General features: G+C 35.0%; 2 protein-coding genes across 3 annotated transcripts; both read left to right on the top strand.

Moving 5' to 3' along the window:
* Positions 1 to 8,148: 8,148 nt before the first annotated feature.
* On the top strand, positions 8,149 to 10,314 carry LOC128991289 (uncharacterized). Of its 2 annotated transcripts, none has more exons than XM_054414046.1 (3): positions 8,149 to 8,267; positions 8,745 to 8,932; positions 10,070 to 10,314. In XM_054414046.1, exons 2-3 carry the CDS (start codon positions 8,789 to 8,791, stop codon positions 10,244 to 10,246), a joined length of 321 nt encoding a protein of 106 aa, XP_054270021.1. In that variant the 5' UTR covers positions 8,149 to 8,267; positions 8,745 to 8,788; the 3' UTR covers positions 10,247 to 10,314. The 2 variants fall into 2 exon arrangements, with proteins under 2 accessions (XP_054270021.1, XP_054270020.1); XM_054414045.1 differs by having other exon boundaries at positions 8,741 to 8,932.
* Positions 10,315 to 13,145: 2,831 nt separating this feature from the next.
* On the top strand, positions 13,146 to 22,343 carry LOC128992400 (serine protease inhibitor 42Dd-like). Its single transcript, XM_054415961.1, has 8 exons — positions 13,146 to 13,157; positions 14,268 to 14,410; positions 16,921 to 17,100; positions 17,700 to 18,066; positions 19,011 to 19,225; positions 20,297 to 20,482; positions 21,354 to 21,489; positions 22,111 to 22,343. Exons 1-8 carry the CDS (start codon positions 13,148 to 13,150, stop codon positions 22,269 to 22,271), a joined length of 1,398 nt encoding a protein of 465 aa, XP_054271936.1. The 5' UTR covers positions 13,146 to 13,147; the 3' UTR covers positions 22,272 to 22,343.
* Positions 22,344 to 22,572: the final 229 nt, after the last annotated feature.

The raw sequence follows: 22,572 nt of genomic DNA, 5'->3' as shown, positions 1-22,572 counted from the left end.
ATAATGTATGTACAATCGCCCTATTAGAATTAATTATAATTACAAGTGATCAATTTCTGTGAAATTTTAGTCTAATTTTACTTGAGTTAAATTTTATGGTTATATCAACTATTTAGCTATCACAGAGAAAAGATTTTTAAGCTCTGAGAGAAACCAAATTAAAACCGCATAGGCCTACCGTATTGCATACAAAGATGTACAAAAATGTATCCAACATTGCAACATTAATCAGATTATTTTACACCCAAGGCTCTCGGTTTTATTTAAAGACATTTTATAGGAAATAATAGTAAGACAATTTTAAAGAGAAGTTGCATTGTATATTTTTAGGTGCTTATTTGTTTCCCTAAATAGCTAAAACCCTGTGATGTACTAACAATTTTGTAGGCCTATATTTGATTTTTGGGCATTGGACTGAACTGCTTATCATAAAAACATTACTTTTAATCCATTTTGGTATTCTGAATTTGTTATTCAAAGTAATAAAAAAAATTAGATGTTGATTAGAGCTGTTATTTTAATGTAAAACATGTAAAAGTTTAATTAATGGAACTAAAGTATAGTGAGTGGTGCGGATTTGAACCAAGGACCCACCACATGAGAAGCGAAAACTCTAGCTCTGAGCTACGCGCAATAGCGCATATGCCATGTTTTACTATACTTGAAAACCTACTTCTCTATTGCTTGTAACGGCGTTGCAATTATTTGTTACATCAATAAACGTTTAGGCTTATTATTCATGGTTTGTAGACTCAAAATTAGAATATCACAGAATGGTTTTTAACCCAAATATTCTTATGTATTCGAATATTTGAAAACATAGGTTAGGGTACTTGAAAACGTTCCTAACAAAATGTCCTTAGACGATTTAATTACATTCAAAATTTGAGCCTTCTTTTCTTTACTCATAGCAAGCTCAAGCTGAGTTTTATATGTCAGAATAAAACAAAAACTATACAAATCACAGTGAATGCGGCAGCAACAGATCAATTTCCACCCAACTGTTGAGCGCCGCAACTAGGCCTACAACCGGGTACTACAATCACCGTGTTGATTGCAGCGACGCGACGCCGCGCCGCGCCGGCGCGTCGGCAGGCTCATTGATGAACATAAATAATAGTGGTTTGATAAATAATGTGTGAATGTTTTACCTATGTGTCTATATAGTTATTAATTAAAAGAAAACACTGCGTTTCTACAACTATTTACTTTTTGTATCAAATGAAAACTAAATTTAATCCCATTATAAAGCGCCAGAAAACCCGTGATTGAGGTTAGAAATTAGTGTTGACAGTTCACTTGTAAAGTTGGTCACGTGACTAGTATTTTTGGTCACGTGGCTAGTAAAATACACTAGTATTTACAAGCGGTATAAAAATGTTTATGAAACACAAATTAGTAAGACAGGTAAATACGGGACTAGTATTTACTAGACTAGTAATTACTAGACTAGTATCTTTATGAAACAGGGCCCGATGTCATCCTTTTTACTTGCATAATAATTGTTTGTAAACAATATTATTGACAACTTCCATTGTTAAAATGACGATTCTTTTTTGCCTTGTTTATTAACATCGACTGATCACCACCATGTTTGTATAATTCCTTTAATAGATTTTACCATAATATTGTATCTATCTATATATTAATAGGCAAGCATGTTTCTTTAAAACCTTTTTTCTCAGCTCGTGTGAATCGTAGGGAAAATCTACGCATACCGTTGGAAAGCTATTTTCCTGTAGGTGTGCAGAATCCCTTTATAAATTTAAATAGGCTCAAAGATAAGCACAAAAAATGAGTTTAAAAATTTGAAAAAATTAACATGGATCTTATGCGTTGCTATGCTGGTTACGAAATAACAACGAAATATAAACAGAAAATCAAAACAAATGGAGGAAACTCCAATCACATGTTTTATTTACAGTGTGGGGTGAAAATAGATAAGTGAGTACATTACATATTTTTGGTCGAGTTTCGACCACTGGACGACCTCTCGTATTGTATTAAAAGGGAAAAAGCTAAAAATCAAAAAGCTTTCCTATTGACCTGAAATAAAGTACCTTTTCTGAACACCAATAAAATAATTTTATACGCCGTATTCAGGTGCCAACTCAACTTAAGCTAACGTTCAAACAACTTAAGCAATAGAAATATTTCTTACAACGTAATAACCACATACAATTTACAACTTTGACGTTTTGATATTGTTAATATGTTTATTAAGTCTTGGGCAACACATAAGCAAAATATAGTGCCTTATACTATGTGATTATGTCCTAAGTAAGTAGGAGTTCATAACAGCATTGGAAACATACAGGATAGTGAGAAAAGAGTATAACTGTTTAGAATTTTGACAGATTAGAAGCTGAACATAGATTGAGTGTCAGGCTGAGAGAGGAGAGGTTTTTTCACCAAAAGATCGATCTGTAGAACCACTTAGATGTAACATGACCATCCTCCTCCCTCAGGATGTGTTAAACATCGTTCCCGGCAAAATATCTTGAGATGAGGTTCGACACATCCTGCACTAGCTCCGGCGACTCTTCACTTAATAGGTTCACATATATCCATAATTTTAGCTATAATAAAACTTCAGGTACATGTAGTGGGTACGCCCATTATGCTAAAATTGCTGCAATTATATGTTAAAAGTATTGGGGCAATGAATTCAATTAAAAATGTGGGGCCAAAGGCATTAAGTTATAAATTCCTCCATGGAGAACGTTTAGTACAATGTGCATCAAAGTAGCTTAGTACAGAGATTAAAAAAATTTTACTAAAAATACACAATAGTTTACACGGAACAAACGAATAGTGATACATAACTTTTCAAAAAGTACTATGCAGGGCGGAAACATCCATGAAAGTGTGAGGTAAAACAAATGTATACACTGTTTAAATCAACACCGCATCCTTTGTAGGTACCCTATGGTAGATTGAGGGTAAGGTTTATTGTGGTAGAATCAAGTTACTTATTTCACGATGGTATGAGGGTAATATGTTTCCGATGCATTATTATTTACAGGCTGATCATGTGAGATAATGAAGCTCAGTGTTAGCGTCGAGTTGCCTGTTAGTCGTGTGAAAAGGCGGGAAATATTGGCGCCAAATGACGTCATCAATCAGTCCTGTTACCTGCTGAGGCTGTGTGGCAAGTCTCCATAGATCACACTTACCGACAATCTCCCAACAAGGTGACGTTCATCTATTTGCTATATCAGATGCCACTGCAGACAACTGCCTTAATTAAGCCACCTGATTATTTTTGTTTCAAAATCAAGATTTACTCCTTATGACTAACTATTCGTGTATCTCAATGAAAAGAATGAGTAAACGATATTCTGTACATTTTTTGAGCAATTTGACTTTGAGTTTTTATTCAAGATAAAAGCATAAACTCAAAACAGAGTTGATCTCTTTGTTTCAGTATTCAGAACTAAGAACAAGGGTATGAGTCTGAGCAAGTTTTCTATCAAATTTATGGACGAAACAAGGATTTCTACAATACATCAGCTGAGGTCATAGTTACACGATGTTGCTGACACCATTGTCTGTTAAATCATACTTTCTTAAACCATCAAATAGTTTCATTTACATCAATTGTCATGTGGTGCGAAAAAAACCTTTGTAAATAGACTACTTTAAATGGAAACGGAAACATTTTGTATTTCATTAGCATATATTAAATTTACCCGCAATGAAAACATAAAAAATTGGCAAATAATTTAACTAAATACTCATATTGTCATACTGGATCAATTTCAAGACCCAACAACAACAATAATCTCTTACTGATACCACCTCAAACCTGTAACAGCACAATATTGCCCTCACAATAGCTGCAACAGGGCGCATAATACACATAATCATTCGTAACACTGACTCAAGACCCTGCCAAAGGTTCTATCCTGACCAATACCAAAGATGACAAAGTCCTACAACAGCCCCAAAGGACTCATCATATACTAAAAAGTCACGAATATATCACGCCCAGCAACACCAGGTTCCTTCACATTTTTAGACACTTGCCTCTAGCCCGGAACCATCGAACACATTACTTAGGTCTGACCTAGTTGGTTGATGCATTAAAGTCATTGGTTATTAGTGGGATTTGAACCCAGTACCTCGGATACCAAAGCCTCGCGCATTATGACTATACCTGCTCGCTCCCGATTAGCTGATCTAATACCAACCCCTCCTCCCAGTCTCCCTATTGGTAGTAAAGACTAAACACAGTGTATTATACAGTGTGGGTACGAGTATTTAAAGCTTCACTAACCTGTATCATTGACGGTCTTGGTGAACTTCCTCGCTGTAGGCTCCAGCACGACACCCCAGGACAGTTGTAGACCGTGGGTCAGCACATGTACCATGACTGACGTCACCACCACCACCCACCCCCAGCCACCTTCTACGTAGTAATGTCTGTAGAGAGTGTTGGGTCTACGGGGTTCTCTCCTGGGTTCTTGAGGCACCGGAACCACCTCTTCCTTCCCGAGGGGTTCCAACTGTGTTGATGGTCGTCCGTCCTCCAGGCGTACCACAATCAAAGGCCATGTGTTGCTGCGATTAAGCATAGTTCAACGCGGGGTTTTAGATTGGCAGCACTGTTAGATTATCTCTTCTCACTAAAAAAAGTCAAATAAAAACGTATAAAGTTAGATTTTTCCATATAAAAATTTAAAAATTTAGTAGCTCTACTTGTACTATTGCATAATTTGACTAACTTAAAATAGGTATCGGTCACTTTTCAGTTAGTTCCGGATTTTCAAAGGTCAAGTAGTTATCATAGTCAATTGGATTCGCTATATTATTTTTTATTATTTATTGATTAACCTCAAAAAGACCACTATAAATTTAAAGGAACGTTATGAGCAATTAAATCAATGTGGATGGCTTTTAAAATATTTTTATAAATTATTATCTTAGCTCAAAACGGGAATTAAATGTAATTCACTTTTGAAATTCTAGATTAATGATGTTAAAGCCGGGTTTTCCTTGGCGTGGAAGTGGACTCCTCCTGTCTTAGGTTATTTGATGATACTGATTTCCTAGAAGTTTTTACCGATGTAAGAGTTTAAGAGTTATAATCTGTCTTGACTCAAGGTCTAGCAAAGCATGACAGAAGATAATGAGCATCTAATGAACGGGAGAACGTAGACGACGTTCACTCCATTGTCATAATTCTCAGGAATTCTTTAGCGCCATTAGATATCGTCAACCCTACTTAAGAGAATGTGTTTTAAACTCTAAAAGAAAATGCCGACACTCATTTAAAAAATGAGAGTTTTTACTGAAAAAAGTTTAATTTAACTCTAAAATAAGTTTTGCTATCATAGTTTTGATTAGTTTGTAAAAATTTAGAGGTAAATGTTTTCAATTTTTAACATTTCTAAGTTAAAAATATTGCTTTTAAATATTTAAAACAAACCATTAGAGGAATTTAACTAGTAACCTGCAACCGTTTTATGTGTAAATATGTCACGTAAGTATTTACAGGTTTATAAACATGAATTACTAATTGTATTTCAAAATCTAACGGAAATAAAAGTTAAAATAACCTTTGGGATCACTTTTAGTTTACCATCAATTATCACATACACACTATCACTATCACTAAAAGCACCAAGTTAGACCACTAAAACCACACTAATCATAAAACACAGTGACCGATTAAACCGCACTATCTAAAGCTCGTTCAAGACGACACACGAAACACGAAGAAGACTGATCAGCTGATTTCAACAATGGGCCGGCGAGTGCGCGCGCATCACACACACACACCAGCGATAGTTTATGGGTATAAAATACACTCTTTACGACCCATCGACGACACCAACTTTTCTGAAGTGTTTTCAAAACATAAACTGTCCTAATAACGGACCAATCAATCATTGTGGCAGTGTTACCTTTGACAAATGTGTCTGAAAATAAACTGTTTAAAGAAAACCGCATTAATTTTAAATGTTAATGTTAATATTAATGTTTTAGATTTAAATAAAGTAAAACTATTTTTTAGGTTAAATCAAGAGAAACTCAACAAATTGGTTGTAAAAATTCAGATAAAGAGATCACAAAATATGTTAGGGTGTACTTGACTGTATTTTATTAAATTTATTTTTTAGTTTAAATGATATCATGATTGAAAAATATAAAACACGTATATTCCTCTTTTTACTTTAGAGTCTCTTTATTTGAACACCGGACCTATTATTTATTTTTTTATTCCAGAATAATATTCAATGTTGATCAGTGTGCTAGAAAAATACGAACGTTCACCGATATTATATTATATAACCTATTCATTTTTTTATTTGTATTACTTTTAATTTATTTATTTTTTTCTTTATTAATTAGTTTTAGTATAATAAGTAAACAATATTCTTCAACCAATTTAACTAATGTAAACATAAATTATTTAATCATAATTTTAACATAAATTATTTAATCATAATTTTAACATAAATTATTTAAATCTCCAGGCACAATCAATCAATATTGTATTTTGCGCTCCAACAATTCGCAATATGAGGGTCCCGTTTGGCATTACACCATTACACGTGCAAATTGTCTCGGTAGGCCCAGCAATAAGCCTATCACCAGGTGTAATACCCAATACCACGACGACCTACGTGACCTCCTCGGCTCCTGATGTGAATATTAACAGCAACTCCCTCTCTGGCTGTGACACAGTAGCACAGATCTCCCTGGAGTACTGTATGTCACACGTACACTCTCACGTACCTCGTGCTGTCAGGTGTAAGGTGGTGTAATACCCAATACCACGACGACCTACGTGACCTCCTGATGTGAATATTAACAGCAACTCCCTCCCTGGCTGTGACACAGTAGCACAGATCTCCCTGGAGTACTGTATGTCACATGTACACTCTCACGTACCTCGTGCTGTCAGGTGTAAGGTGGTGTAATACCCAATACCACGACGACCTACGTGACCTCCTGATGTGAATATTAACAGCAACTCCCTCCCTGGCTGTGACACAGTAGCACAGATCTCCCTGGAGTACTGTATGTCACATGTACACTCTCACGTACCTCGTGCTGTCAGGTGTAACGTGGTGTTATACCCAAATTCACGACGATCGTGGCTTTATTTTTAAGCTTTTTCTGATGAACCATTTTTCAGATATGAGCTTGAGGCTTTAATAATTACATTTCTTTAAAATGTTAACGTTTAAGAGGGTTGATAAAGCAATAAAAGCGGGTTCAAGTTGAAACAACCCCAGACTAATTGTCCGGCAACCTCGTCCGCTTTACAACTGCCTTAAACACTTCCCCCGTAGCGTCGTCTCACTCAAGCACTAAACTTTATTGTCGCCGTTTAGACAACGTAAAGACCCGTCTTGATTGCAGTTATTATTGCTTGGGTCTTTGAAATGAAATTAACGGAGTTCTTCTTAAGCTATCTTTCTCGCGTTCTACCTCATCGAAACTCATTGGCATTGATTCTCTAACCTTTAATAGAACGAAAAAGATGCCCCAGCCTTTATGTATTTGATATAATATAAATAATGTTTATAGTTGGCCCATTGCCATTTCCACATCATTTAAAACGGCTGAGGATTGGAGGTTAACACATTTTTCTAACTGTTATTTATATTCATAAAGTGATCATGAGTAGTCTGTCGAACATGTATGTCAATTATTTTTTTACGTTCCACTACGATCTGGAATAAACCCCGACTTCAGGTGGGACGGAGCCTTATAATATTAGAACACTAGCGAACTGTGAATTTTACAAAAGCCCGAAACAACGAAAAATCTGTCAAATCATAACAAGGCAAACATAAATGAAAAATCTAAAACAGAAGAAGAAACCACTTTATCAAGACTGCACGTTCAAAAGAAGCCAAAACCGAACTGTTCTAGGCTCGGCGAGGTTACCCATAGACTGAGTTATTGATTTTGACTTCAATGGCTTAAATTAACTTATTTAAATACACGTACACACCACCATAGAGTATTGTGTACTGTTGGATGATTATTTGTCATTTTATAAATTCTGTTAATATTCGGTTTCTGTTCTTCATTCACCAACAAGACCTACGTCACTGTTTAATTTTCCATTGACTAATTCCGATTAAGATTAGAGATAAGATATCGGGATCGATGAATCACAAACACAGCTGTTATAAGCCACACTGTCTGCTTTGTGTTGTGCTTGGGTGTTGAAACAGTTTCTTTCTGTGTAGTTCGATATGTCAATCCTCGTTCTACTCGCGTGTATGTGGATAAGTTATTTACAAGTAAGTTTCATCGGCTGTAAATCTAGTTACATTCAAATAAACCTTCAAAAGAATTGTTTTGATGTATGATACATGTAATTCTTACACGTAAATTGGAAAATATTAACTAATTAATTGCTCTATGTTATGTTACTATTTTGTACAAAGAGAGCACCTTATTATCTAAATGACTGCAAAAAAGTAAATAATTATTTTGATAGTTAACTTTCTGTTTGGAACATCTGGTTTACTGGCTTATTTAAATTTTCAAACTCCTTAGGGCATTCTTAATATTTAAATTTTGTATTTCCTCTCTTTAATTGCACGCGATCTCTCTGATACTTGTCAGATTAACTTCTAAATGTCTTGATTTAAGAAGAGAAAATTATAAGAACACCCCCGTATTTGTCTATCAATTTCTCTGTGTGTGTAGTATCATAATACGGTATAACACCACTTATCTGCACCGTTTTGCTAGAGTTTACTCGTCCTAGGTAGATGCTGCGACAAATCCACTATGGAATGTGAATGTGAGCGATTTGATGGAAGACGTGAAGACCAAACCTATACCAACCTTGGTCTCTGATCTGACGCAGAAGATGACGGGAGAGTTTGACAAGATGTACCATCAGCTGGAGGGCGTCCTCGGACAGCTCAAGGAGGGCTGGGGCACGAGGGAGGTGGAGGTGAGCGGGTAGTCTCATGTCATCTCATAGCATGCCACTTCATGTTATCTAAACAATATGTCATGATACAACAGATGGATTCGTTGGTACATATAGTGTTGGTGGTTGTGTTGGTTTGTCTATGATATAATTAAGGTTGGCTTCTTAAAGACAAAGACTATGACTTTCCCATGGAATACGCAAAGCATTATCGTGAACATTGGGAAAGTGAGTTCAAATTCAAATGAAATTCAAGCCAGAGAAGAAAATCTCTCGATGGTGATAGAGACATATCATTCGTGTTTTCTGATTTCTGGACGTGGTAGTCTGGTAAAGATGGGGGCTCACTGAAGTTATATAAAATGGTTCAAGCATTCTTTAATTCACGTTTTCAATTTTTTTTTCCATAAATATCGTGATTATGTTTGGCCATTATATGATATTAAGATTATGAAAACTGTAGTGATTAGGGCTACTATTTTGATATACAAATGCATTATTAAAAAACTAAGTACCCTTTTTTAAATTCATTTTATTTACAACATGACTATGGCATAATTGTCGAAACTAGTCGTTGTTAAATAAAATGAATTAAAAAAGGGTATTTAGTTTTTAATAATGCATTTGGATATTAAGTATATGATTATCTAATAAAGTGGTAGTTAATCGTGTATCAAGAAAGTAAACTGATAAGAGAACGTACGATTATCCCTCTAATGCCTTTTTTTTACTTCAAAAGTGGTTTGTTTGTCTATATATTTGGCTTTCTATTGACCTTATTTGTAAGAAAAAGTGCAAACAAGTGATAAAAACAGCGACTAAATATTAGTGGGCCAACTCTGGTTCGAAAAAAAACAATTCCTTCGCATATCTTCAATTCAGGGTGTGTTCAAAGTATTACACTTTATTTATTACCAATGGCTATTTTTTTCCTTTAGTCCACTTCAACAAAAGTTCTAGCACTTAGTGACTTCAATCAAATTTCTGTTCAGTACTCCCTCAAAAATAAAAAATTCTGTTTCTCTTGTTACACGCCGCTACCATTGTATATGTTCGGCATTTGCCTTTATATCAGAGTAGCATATACACATTTTTGGATGAATTTATGCAATTTTAAGTATTTATTTTACCTGTTGTTCACACCCGTGACTTCCGCAGGCCCAGCTGGACCCGGAGACCCTGAGCAGATGTAGCTGCTACTGTCGCTGTCCCCACGACACTGGAGAGTCTAAGGTAGTCTCCGAGGTGAAGAACTCTGTCCAGGAGCTCAAGAAGAAACTGGAGAATCTGGGAAGATCATTCAAGGATAAAATACACTTAATGACTTCTTTGTAAAAATACATTACAATGAGTTTGCTTATATCCTATCCAAAATAGCATTAGGCTGTTAGTTGTTTAACATGTTCTGCATTTTTCATTGTAATGTTTATGATTTGAATACCTATTTAAAAGTAATTGAAGCTATTCTCCTAGAGATAGTTATTTACATAACAATATACAGTGAAACTACTACAGAAACAAGGCTTATTCAAGTGTTTTATACTCATTCATTTAATCATCAAACTGTTTTTCAGTTAACATGAAACTGAGCCATGTTAAGCTGAAACGTGCATAACGAAAAAATGTCCAACATGTCGACAGGTTCAATAGCATTGACTGTCCAGAACAAAATATGCTTCATATAAAATAATTGTGAGGTGATTTAAATTTGTATCCACGTAGAGGTATAAGCTGATATTTCAATAAGCTATGTGCGTACAGTAATTTTAATTGTCCTTTTCTCTTTAGTGTAAATTTGTTTATCGTCTGTACTCCAAAAGCTAAACCAAAGAAACCTGAGTTTAAGAAATTTCTTGTACAAGTGCAAAATAGTGTGTTGTATTTTGTCGGTTCCTGCATCTTCTCAATGCAATATCGTGACGTTATAACATTGTGTGTAGCATCATTCAGAACACATACTGTCACACATAAATAAAATTACACTTCCAAAAGAGATAAAGATAAGACTTGTAAAGAAGTGTTCTTTAAGCTGGAAAACATAGAGCAGAAAGTATGTATAGAAGTACAAGCAAGCACAGAAGGGGTTTTAAATATTTTTAACAACTATCAAGGTTCCAATGGTGAATTGTAACGTGAGTGATAAACAATTACCACATTTACAAGGAATCTTATGTGTATATGAAACTCCTTTCTCCCTGAATCTAAAAATAATTAAATTTAAAATTCCTCGTGGGTCAAAAAATAGATTCTGTACACCCAACACAGCAAACCTGCAAACGAAGCTGATTTCCATTTGCCTGATTGGATTTTCACCTAGACATTTCCTTAGATAGTCAATCAGTAAATTTGTCAATTCTAATTTTCTAGCGTCAAAAATACGGCCAGTTAATTTCAATCGCTTTCGTTCAAATAGTGAAAATATAATAAAGCCCATTATGTAAGTGAAAAAAATTATTTTCTTAATCACGAATTGCCAAATTGTACATTTCGAACTGAAGTAGCTAATAATGTCAAGTAGTGGACACTTAGACGAGTAATACAATTCGTGCCTTCATTACTGCACTTGCATCCTCACTTTATGTTTAGATTTATCTAAAAATATACGTAGTTCTAAGGAGATCGAGTGGGTCAAAATCACTCTGTTTCCAGAAGTATAGGTCGCCGTGTTAAATTTCCACGATTTAACAGTGCGAAATTAGTGAGCCCTTAATTTTACGATTAAGTAAGGGTGTACGAAAGAAGAACGAAAATACGAATTTCCTATTTGTTTTCACCCATTGGGGGCCTTCACAAAGAAGCCAATGTCCCTATCTTGCGCGGTTAACGACCTAACACTAACTCTGGTTCACGCAAAAGGAATGTTTTGGATTTCACAACTTACATATTTTATTTAATGAGTATTAAATTTGTAAATGGATAGTATTTATATCGAAATGGAAGTAAAATGTATGAAGTACGGCTAAGCGAATCGTCTACTGTTCCTTCCTACGAATAGAGATGCTTGGGATAAGATAGTCAACGAGGTGTTTTCGATCGCAAAGAAAGTTTGACAACCGATTTTTTACATACGGAAATAGTTTCGCACTCTGTATGAAGGATCAACTTAGTCCCAATTGTGTATCTATAAAGAAAATTTTATTGTTGACATGTAGTTTTGGGAGCCAATATAATGCACTATATTATTCGGATCATGTACAGAGTTTGAACATACCCCTGTAACTACTAAGTTAATTAATTATCAGCACAACTAAACTTGGGTGTTGGGTCAGCGCACCTTGGTAGCTAAGTTAGGTAGGTAAGTTTACAAGGTATAACACAATAAATTCAATCGTGTGGTGCAACGTGGTACCCTTGCCGGAAAAAATGTAGCCTCACTTCATATTTTTACAGGGATGGTTGTGAAAATTTAATTTAGTTATATTTTTTTTGTTCAGTAAACTTTTAACGTGTTCTATAACCTTCTTGTCTGTAAGCTATGCTTCATCTTGTATGTATTTACACAGACTCATCATATTTTTCATCCGTAAATAATTTGAATATATTTTAAAACCTATTTACAATTCATACATAAAACAACTTATTTCCATACCAAACCTTTCACGACGAATGTGTACCAAATAAAAAAATGAGTGGAAAGATTATAGATTATAACTATCAACCTACATATAAAAATGTTCTTCAACAAATATCTAACTCATTAAAGGGGATAGAGGATAAGGATCGTCTATTCTCCGTTAAATAAAAGCCTTTGTACATTTTCCATAAACATAACACATTTTTAAACTGTCAATGTACTTTGAACGCACTACAAACAAATTTACAAATAATAAATAAGTAAGCTACGTTATAGGCTACGCAAAACGACTCTTTTTCATAGAAAAATTCTAAAAGTTCTGCAATACTGTAATTAATTTGAAATCAAACGAAAAATAATAAAAAGAATAGAGGGTAAAGATGTTAAACTCTTCATCAAACAGGATGCACATAACACAAACTTAGAAAGTTTCCAACTATAAGATTGAATGTACAACTCTTTCAAAACAGCTCTACAGTATGTAAAACCACTCATTTTTAGATCAACATGCTCAAAAAGAATATGTAAATAATCAAAAGAGGATAAGCGGAAAGAGGATAAGCGGAAAGAGGAAGGAGGATAAGGAAGCTGAGCCGATATAAGGCAGGATTGGACGCCTGGGAAGGTCAGACGTAGTTGAGACTCTGTGGGAGACCGACAACATGGGAACAGGTGAGTGAACTCTGCTAGGGGGCCGAGCTTTGCTTTGGGAAAGTCGTATGAAATCGATTAGTTTAGGTTGTTTTTCAATTTCAAGTTGTATTTGTCGCATTGATTTAATCCTTTAGCTTTTGGGTTTTTCCGTTTATATTTTTTGAGTCTTCTTTTACCACTTAATGTATACTGTATAAACTTGAAAATTGAATTAAAAAAACTTAACGTCTAGGCTACTCTGTTTTAAAGACTATAAAATATTTTAGAAAACTTATTTCTATCAAAAAGTTTGGTGTCTTAAAATTATCTATAATGTGTCAATTGCGCCTTTGTAAAATGTGCTAAATTTTGGACAGTGAGTCTCGAGTATTTCAATGATTATTCATTACTTAAATCACGTAAATATATGAATATAATATTAGAATATTCATGCTTATTTTCAAAAATGTCAATTATCATCATAGCAAGTAATACTTCCGGTGATAGGTCAATCATATTGTATCAAATAAAACAAGTTTAATAATTTCATGTTACACAAAAAATGCATTCAACAGTTTCGGTTCAGATAGCATAGTTTAGTTAAATTGCAACAAACCACTATCCAGACCTAGCCCATGTTAGGGCTCAATAAAACAAAATTATTCAACGTAAACATAATACATTCGATAAGGTGATTCCGGTAGGCTACATATTGAGTTAGAAACAGTTTCCTAGAGAAAAAACTCTAAACTTGATTATTTTATCACAAAAGCGGTGTTTGAGATTGTGTCCCTCGCGAGAACGTCTCGGGGACGTTTAGTAAACAATACGTCAAAGCGTGATACATATTTTACAAATGTTCCTCTGAACATATTTTGTTACAACAGCGAGTTCGTAAAATGGAGTAAATTTATGAAATTAAGTTAATTACCTAGGTACTTATTTTGAAGAATATATGGATAACTCATTCTATGAACGTTGAAATATGAAGTCGTCCAGTATAAATGAAATAAAGATTTGAGATAGCCTATTTTAGTTATCATTGGGTGACCGACTACTGTGGAAGCAAGTCAACGAGATTTTAGGTTTACACAAATAGATAATTTCTTCGTATCCATGGCCTAATTTCAACCTCCACCTTGTCCCTAGGACCGTTACTACTGATGGGGGTGCTCGCCCTCGCCGCCGCCGCTCCTCAGGGCTCCGCCCCACTAGGGGATATTCGTCTAGAGACACCCCCCAGCAACGTGGTAGGGGGCAGCACCAACGAACTGGCTACAGCACTGTTGCAGGTAACACTATAAAGTCTAAAAATAACTTATTCTTGTCTAGAAATATAATATAGGAGTATAAAATCAACCTACCCCTAAAGTAGATTTTACTATTCTACTGGATTTCACGTCAAAAAATGGTAAGACAGCTGTACACAAATTCCACTAAAATGGAATTAATCACTTACAAAACAAATAAATAATATATATTAAACATCAATAGCCTAGGGATGTAAGTCTCTCCAATTATTTGAGTTTTAGTGTCTGGAAACTCTCAAAATAAATATCATTTTTACTTACAGTAAATACATGTAAACTCAAGTTGCAACACATCCAATATTTCTAAATTGGGAACTGGAATAGTATATTTCGTAACTACACTATTTTTCACCACACTATACCCTACGACCACAATAACAGATTCACCACAATAAATACACATTTACAGTCAACATAACTCTAAGGTTATGTGAAGAAAAAAATTAAAGGAATCAGCAAAAAAAATAATAAATAGTTGCTAAGCAACGGTGACAAAAAACAAAGTCTATTGCAATGCATATGGATACTTTTTAGGGCCGTAAACCCAGCTGCTCGGCCCCCAAATGACTATTACAACTAACTGGCATGGCGGTACTGGACAGCAATAAACGTAGCTTTCATCCTCCAATTATTAAAGTTTGTTAAACAGCTAAACCTTGTTAAAAATAGGCTAGTAAATTCTGGATCGACGTACAGTAGGTGTATGTGAATAAAATAAGGATACTTCATATTATTCTCATCAGAATGGGACAGCTATTCAATGTCCATCTTTCTGTGCTTCGGTTAATCAGTTAGTAATTTTATATATTTAATCTTAATTGAATTAACCACATTTTGATAATCAATATTGCTTTAATTATCAACATATCTTTACGTCACGTTGTTTATTTAGCTGAGCTAGTAAACTGTGACGATTTTACAAAACGTCTTTACTAAATGGCGTTGTGATGGGTTTTCACTACCCTAAAGATTTTCTTTACTTTGGCAACAGTAATGATTATAAAAATCTTCAGTCGTACTTGACTAAAACGAGTGCATAACGTATTTTTATCCGCGCTGCACTTAGGACGTAATGCTTCTTTGAATCTGGTCCAACCATTTGGTAATTGGGTGAATGATAGGCATAAAATAAGGTTCTGGAAACCTAATGCTTCAAATATTATTATTCTAAACATGCGATATTTTCAAAGAGGTTTCCCGTAATCATTCGCAACCAGTTAGTTTAAGCTAATTGAGGACCCAAATGCAATTGAATTCAACTTTAGGTTTGTGAATACAAAAAAGGTCAACAACTGAAACTGTACCGCTGCTGAATCCAGGTCGGGAGATTTCATAAAGTTTCATCTTTAGAGTTTAAGAGCATCATATTTTACATGTTCGGATTATCGAATGCTAATCGGGTAACGGAACGAGATCACGAGGTGTGGGAGAAAGGTGGAGAGAGGAAGAGATCTGGTTGTAGCGGTCGAGGTGATTAACCTAACCTGCTCCAGGCTAATAAACCGAGATACGCGACAGATATCCAGAAGGCATTGGCCTGATTTGTGTCTTTTGTCACTCTCGCGATGGTCGTCAACTTTTGCTTTAGTAAGTCCTTGATTAATTAAATATATAGGTGAAACTGCTATGTAGGCTGATTTGGACCCTCTTTTTTAAGTACTCACCGAAATAGATATCATTTAGTTCCAAGTTAATGGATCAATTCAGTGACGTAGCCAGGGGGGGTCTTGGGGATCCGGACCCCCCCTTCCACTCTTAAATATAATATTTTTTTGTTAAATTAAATGTAAAATTAAATAATCATACTGTATTGACGTTTGGGTTGATTATTTCCAATGCCAAGAGAGCTAAAAAAAGACAATTTTAGGGCCTATATTTTAAAATTTTTGACCCCCTTTTACCTGGGGGGTATGTAATAACCCCAGTCGGTTGACCCCCACCCTTATTTTAAAATCCTGTCTACGTCACTGGGATCATGATTAGCTAATGCTAGTTTTGGACACCGTGGACGTCCTGACTACATGGATAAGCTGTGTAGTCTAGTCAGTGTTTTACACTCAATGAGATCACAGTTAAATAAACAAAACCGTAGACCTTTAAATATTTGTAATCATTGACTTAGACCTATCTATGTAGATCAAATTGATAACCAAATAGAAAATAGTTGAATAAGCCTCTCACAGAGTTTACTAATGAAAATGTTATATTTTAGTTTATATGTTACATCCTATATTTTTATGTAATATCCTATCATTTATCTTAGAAAGAAGTCTTCTCAGTTTGGCTTGATTAAATTTGGCGTATTTGACAGAAATCAGTACATTGGCACTCTGCTGGCTCAGTTCAACATTCAACAATTTTTTTTTCAAAACCTGGCTACAGCTTTTATATTGAAAGTGATGACTATATAGTATATAACTATCAATAGTAAAAGTCTAACACAACAAAACGAAATATTATCTACTCGTAATGCCTAAACCATGTGTTATTAGGGTTTTGTGGAGGAGGAGCGAGACTTTGCCTTCTCCCCGCTGGGCTACTCCGTGGTGCTGGCCATCATGGCGGAGGGTGCCGGGGGACAGACTCGCAATCAGCTAGCAGCAGCCCTGCGACTACCAGAGGATCTGATAGCAGTCAGGGACAGCTACAAGTCCATCCTGCAGGACATGACTGTGAGTAGTCCAGGGTAATTCACTGTCATAGTTAATATTCCTCCACGCAACTATCATATTTTTAAAATTAAAATACACTTTTGATTTGCATTTTATATGATGGCACTACTGTATGGACAATAGAAAGTACTTCTTCCTTCTCTTAAATTAAAAGATAGGTCGGCAGCATATTTTAAATCTTGCACAATCCGTTCACATGCACCTCAGGTGTGTGCTTGGAAAGTAACAAGCAAGTCTAAAGGTGAGCTGAAACAGTACTTGAACTGTTCTAATAACGATGGGATACCCAGTACCTACAAAGCCACTGACAATGATGGTGTATGGAGGTCTTGGTTTGATGATTTCTATATGTTTACTGTCTCGTAAAAATAATAATTACATTGTAAGTGTAAATATACCAGACATTTTTGGAGTATTGTCAAAGACAGTTATTGTCAAAGTAATGGCTCACCCCTTGCTTTGCTTCTTTGCACAGGCCAGAGGTCCATTAGACATGCAAACTCTAGCTTGTAGGATACAATTTTAACTAAATCTTTGTATAAATAAATACAAAATAAACCTGAAATGGTATGGTTTCATGAGCAAAAATATTATTTCAGGATAAATGGACAATGAACAAGCCTCAGTTCAAAAATTGGTTCTACGTCTACAAAAACTACACCGTGAATGAAAACTACAAGAAAATCCTTGAGGAAAACTACTTCACAATAGTGAAAAACGTTGATAGAGTTCATTATGAATTATCTTTTGAGAATGAAAAAGATAAGATCGAGGAAGAGGAAGATAAAGAGGAGGAAAAAGAAGAAGACAAGGAAGAAAAGGAAGAGGAAACGGAGGATAAGGCAAAGAGTCAAACAGCTAATGAACCAAAAAAAGAGGAAAAAGCAGCACCAAGCTTGTACGATGGAAGCAAAGATGTCGCCACGGCACTGTCAGCTAACAAGATCGTAGACAAAAACAGACCAGGTAATTGTATTTTATTGTGGGTGTGAATAATGTCTAATAAAATAATATTCTTGCTAATTATACAGCATAAAATACAATCTGTAAAGAAATAAACCGTCAAAATGAAAAAAGCTAGTAAAAATATATTTTCTTTAAAGGGTTTCAGGAGAAATTGTATAGGTAGCTAATGATTTCTCTTTTATTTATGCAATAAAGTAAACTATTTTCCCTACAGTCACCTGACAAAGTTGGCTTCCTTGTACTGTTTATAGTACAGAAAGCTGCTAATTGCTGCATATTTATACTTTGTCGTACGGTTTATACTTTGTCGTACGGTTTATACTTTGGCGCACATCAGAATTCCAACGAAACAAAACAAAACAGTAAGGTTCTATTATGTACGTAATCCGTGTACGCTTGGAAATAGGTTGGCAACGCTTAAAGATAATAATACTATGAGCAGCTGATTGACTATTATAACTACGATTTAACCTGTCATTTCGTGTATGTTCTCTTTTAGGTATTTCTGATCTTTCTGGTTTTTTCTTTTAAACGTTTTTAAAACATTCCTACGATCTTAATAAACAAGAAAATACCTTCAAAACATTTTTTGGCGCCGAAACCACTGTAAAGTACAAAAATATACGAAACTATTTATCAAGTCGCGGAGCACATTGCTTGCCGAGGAAAAAGTAGCGGAGTGATACGGACCGGGGACTACTTTCTCTAGGGGCACCTGCCAGCTGAACCTAAAAACGTGTTGTATAGTGTTTGAAAGACTAATTATTCATATGCTTTATAGTGACTGTAGGAAAAATATAATGTGTAACACAAGTGCAAAAGGCCTTTGCTGCACTCAAGATCATTCCGCACTAGCCGCAGTGTGCAGCAAAGTGCCACTTTGCTCACTAGTTACACAAATAACAATTCACTAGTTAACTAATTTCAACTGTGTGCATTCTTAGATCTTGACCCGCAGACTAAGATGATCATCTTCAATGGATTTTACTTCCGAGCCAACTGGAAGACACCATTCAAACTCGTAAAGGAGGAAGATAAACGAATCTTCTATAAATCTTTGACTGAGAAGAAGCAAGTAAAGATGATGCAGAGCAAGGGAAGCTTCGACATAGGAAATGTTCCTGAGCTGGATGCAACTGCTTTGGAGCTGCCGTATGAGGTAACAATTGAATCTAATACGCAATTCAATCCGTGTTGTTTTATATTCTCCTGAATTTGTAAAATCTTTATCGATTGAAATGTATTCAATTGGAAGACAACTAAAAGATCAAATAAATTTAATCTGTAACAATATACCAACTTGTTGGTATACTACTTGTACTTGTTGGTATACTACAGTTGTTGGTACAAGCATATACCAACAACAATACCTTCCTTTTATACAAGCAGTCATTAAAAGTCCTATGAAGCTATCGGCCATCTTGGATAATTTCAAAAAGCTGCTGAAGAGTTATTTATCATCCAAAAATATTTTTTCAACACAAAAGTGATTATAGTTTAAATATCTAGGAAACTGTGGGATTAGAAATTTTCTTTGTAGTTCTTTAACTGTTTTACGAGTTAGAGCGTCTAGGCTCCAAGGACTCTTAAGAAGTACTAATTTCTAATCCTCAGTTGTATTACAACCGATTGATTATAATAACTACATTGGGTGTAAATTGTATAACAAAGGGTTTAGGTGAACAACAAAATGAGAAAATACATGGGTAATACACGAGGTTAATGGGTTTGATAAGCAATATTGTTACTGCAATTACAACTAATATTTAATTATTGAACTATTGTTACCTTTAACCTTTGTCAAAGGCTAGGTAACAATAGTTCAATAATTGATATTTTAGTTCTTGCCACTGGGAAAATACATATAAAGATACTGGTAACTAATCCAGAATTAATCTAAGTAACAATTCTTTCTTCATAACTTTTTGAAAATACAAATCGCATTGACAAACCAACTTCCTTTTTACTGTTAAGTTCTAGATAGAAAGATAATTGATTATACAACTTTTCTAGTAATCAGAGAGTTGCCAGTTCAATCCTTAGAATATCTTAAGTTTTTTGGTAGTTCGAAACTAGACCGAGCTGTGCTCGAATGCTGGACAATCTTTTTAATTTATTTTACACTCATCCTCACTGTGAAATATGCATTCTGATGTGTTGGAGTAGCATAACTCTAATCTCATCTGTATATTCTTTTCCTCCTACTCCAACTTGACATTATTGCTGACAGGGAGGCAGATACTCCATGCTGGTGCTGTTACCGAACCAGAGAGACGGGTTGACCAAGCTGACTTCCGACATCACTGGCTTCTCCCTAGACAAAGTGTACAAGTACCTAGTGGAGAGACCTGTGGAAATCATGCTGCCCAAGTATCAAATACAGACCATCAGCCATCCAGAGAAGATTCTACAGAAGGTGAGATTAGAAACAAAACCTTGGTTAGCTATAACGTGAGGGTCTAAAGGTCAGTTTTGAAGATTAGTCCAGTGGTGTCGTCGTAAATTTCTCAGTGCAGAAACGCTCACAAAAGCATCAGATAAACACGGATCTCCTATAAAAATTGAGTATTTTGGAAAACCTGGGGTCGAAACGCCATTTCCACACTTTCTTGCTCCACTACACCACAGGCTATATTACAAAAACATTAATAAATACTGTACTGTATGTTGACACCAAAGGGTACAATATCAAAAAGCATTAGTCATAAGTACTGAAAAGGTTATGGATTAGTCAAATTTCTTCAGAATTAAAACTCTTATGTTTTAGCCCCTGAGTTGTAACATAAGTAAACAATATGCTTTATACCTTTGTCGATCGTCTCAAAAGTTGTAACGGTTGTTACGGTTATTTTGGCATCACAACGCCTTTAGATCAGACATGTAGATCACAGCTGAAGCAGCGTCTAAGTCAAAACACATTACATACACAAATGTTTACACAACGATTAAGCATTAAAAAAACGAACAGACCTGTCACACACACGTTACCAGTTGACTTTGTCACGATCCCAGCATGAAGCAGACCGGAGAAATTCCTGCGTAGTTGTCGAGAGGCAGCATTATCAACTGAACTGTGTACTCCTGGCCACGGAATTCTTTTCTGATTTACAGTACAAGTCACACTTTTTATTCAATTGTATTTTAAATCAGTGATTGAATTATTTCAAAAACGTATAGTTTGTTATCCTAACAACATTGTAATTCAATCTTATTTTAAATGGTTTTCTCAACTAACTCCTGGCCATTGACAATCACTAGTTAACAGTTTTCTTGTTTTCTACGTGCAGTATGGTGTCAATGATCTGTTCACCAACGAAGCAGATCTCTCAGGTATGAGTTCTGACAAGCTCAAGATGGGAGCTCTCGTACAATTGGTCAACATTCAAGTAGACGAAGGATCAGCAGACACCAACTTCCTCACTTGTAAGTTTCATTTCCTCAATTATGTCATTGTTCTGCAAAGAAAATTCAGCAATTCCAATACCAACCCCTTAGATATTTACCTTATCTATTTGAGGTTCGACTGAAACAATCAATTGAAGCACATTTTATGTTACAAATCACTACCTTGTAATTGTTGAAACAAACCTTTCATCTAACGGAAATAATATAATATACAGTATTCATTTTTTAATAACATACATTATAAAAATATCAGTGGATGAACTTTAAATAATTTGTTCTGTGTTATTAAAAAAAACCACACACAATTAGTTTATCTGTAACAGTTAATCTTGTTAAATACACATTAAATTACAATATTGTTCTTCAAAAAGTTTCAGCGTTTAAAGATTGAGTTTTTGGCAACGGTTACCGTCCTATTTGGCAACACTAAGCTGAAGTTGAACAGTTTGGTAGTTCCATTGACGTTCAATGTCCTCAACTTGGGACATTATTTACCAAGAATGACAGTCTTCATTACATCGGATTCGTCAGCAGAAAGTCTTTCCAATTTATAATCTTTTGAAAGATATCATACAGTTTGACTTATGATTAATAGTGCCACTTGTGCTCATATCAGAAACAATTTTATTTCTATTTCAGCGTCCCTGACCAGCGGCGCGACTAAGAGGAACAACATTGAGAAGTTTGTGGCAGATCACCCGTTCTTGTTTTTCATCAGAGATTACACCAAGAACGTAATTGTGGCGGCAGGAAAAGTCCTGGACCCAAGGTTTGAGACTGAAGATTATTTCGCTCCGTAAATCCATATGTGAACTTATATTTATTTTATTTATATTTGTCAATTAATAAATAAAACTTAAATGTTTAGCAAATATCTTGTACCACATTACCATTCAATGTTATCTACTGTAGTGATTTTTGAAATATACCACTACTACCCATAGAAGAAAAAAGGTCATTAGACATTATGAAAATGTGTCAACAGTAAATAGGCATAACTTATGATTATGAGGATGTTTGATTCTTGAAAATCACAAAAGTAAAACTGTTTTTCGTTAATAAAGGATGAAATATCTATTAGATAAACAAGAATATAACGGG

Source organism: Macrosteles quadrilineatus, unplaced genomic scaffold (genome assembly GCF_028750875.1).
Source record: "Macrosteles quadrilineatus isolate MER2022 unplaced genomic scaffold, UCM_ALF_1.0 Scaffold_4__1_contigs__length_99947679, whole genome shotgun sequence".
In the NCBI taxonomy this organism is placed as follows: Eukaryota; Metazoa; Arthropoda; class Insecta; order Hemiptera; family Cicadellidae; genus Macrosteles; species Macrosteles quadrilineatus.
The sequence above is the reverse complement of the archived record's forward strand: the minus strand, read 5'-3'. Positions and strand labels throughout refer to the sequence as shown.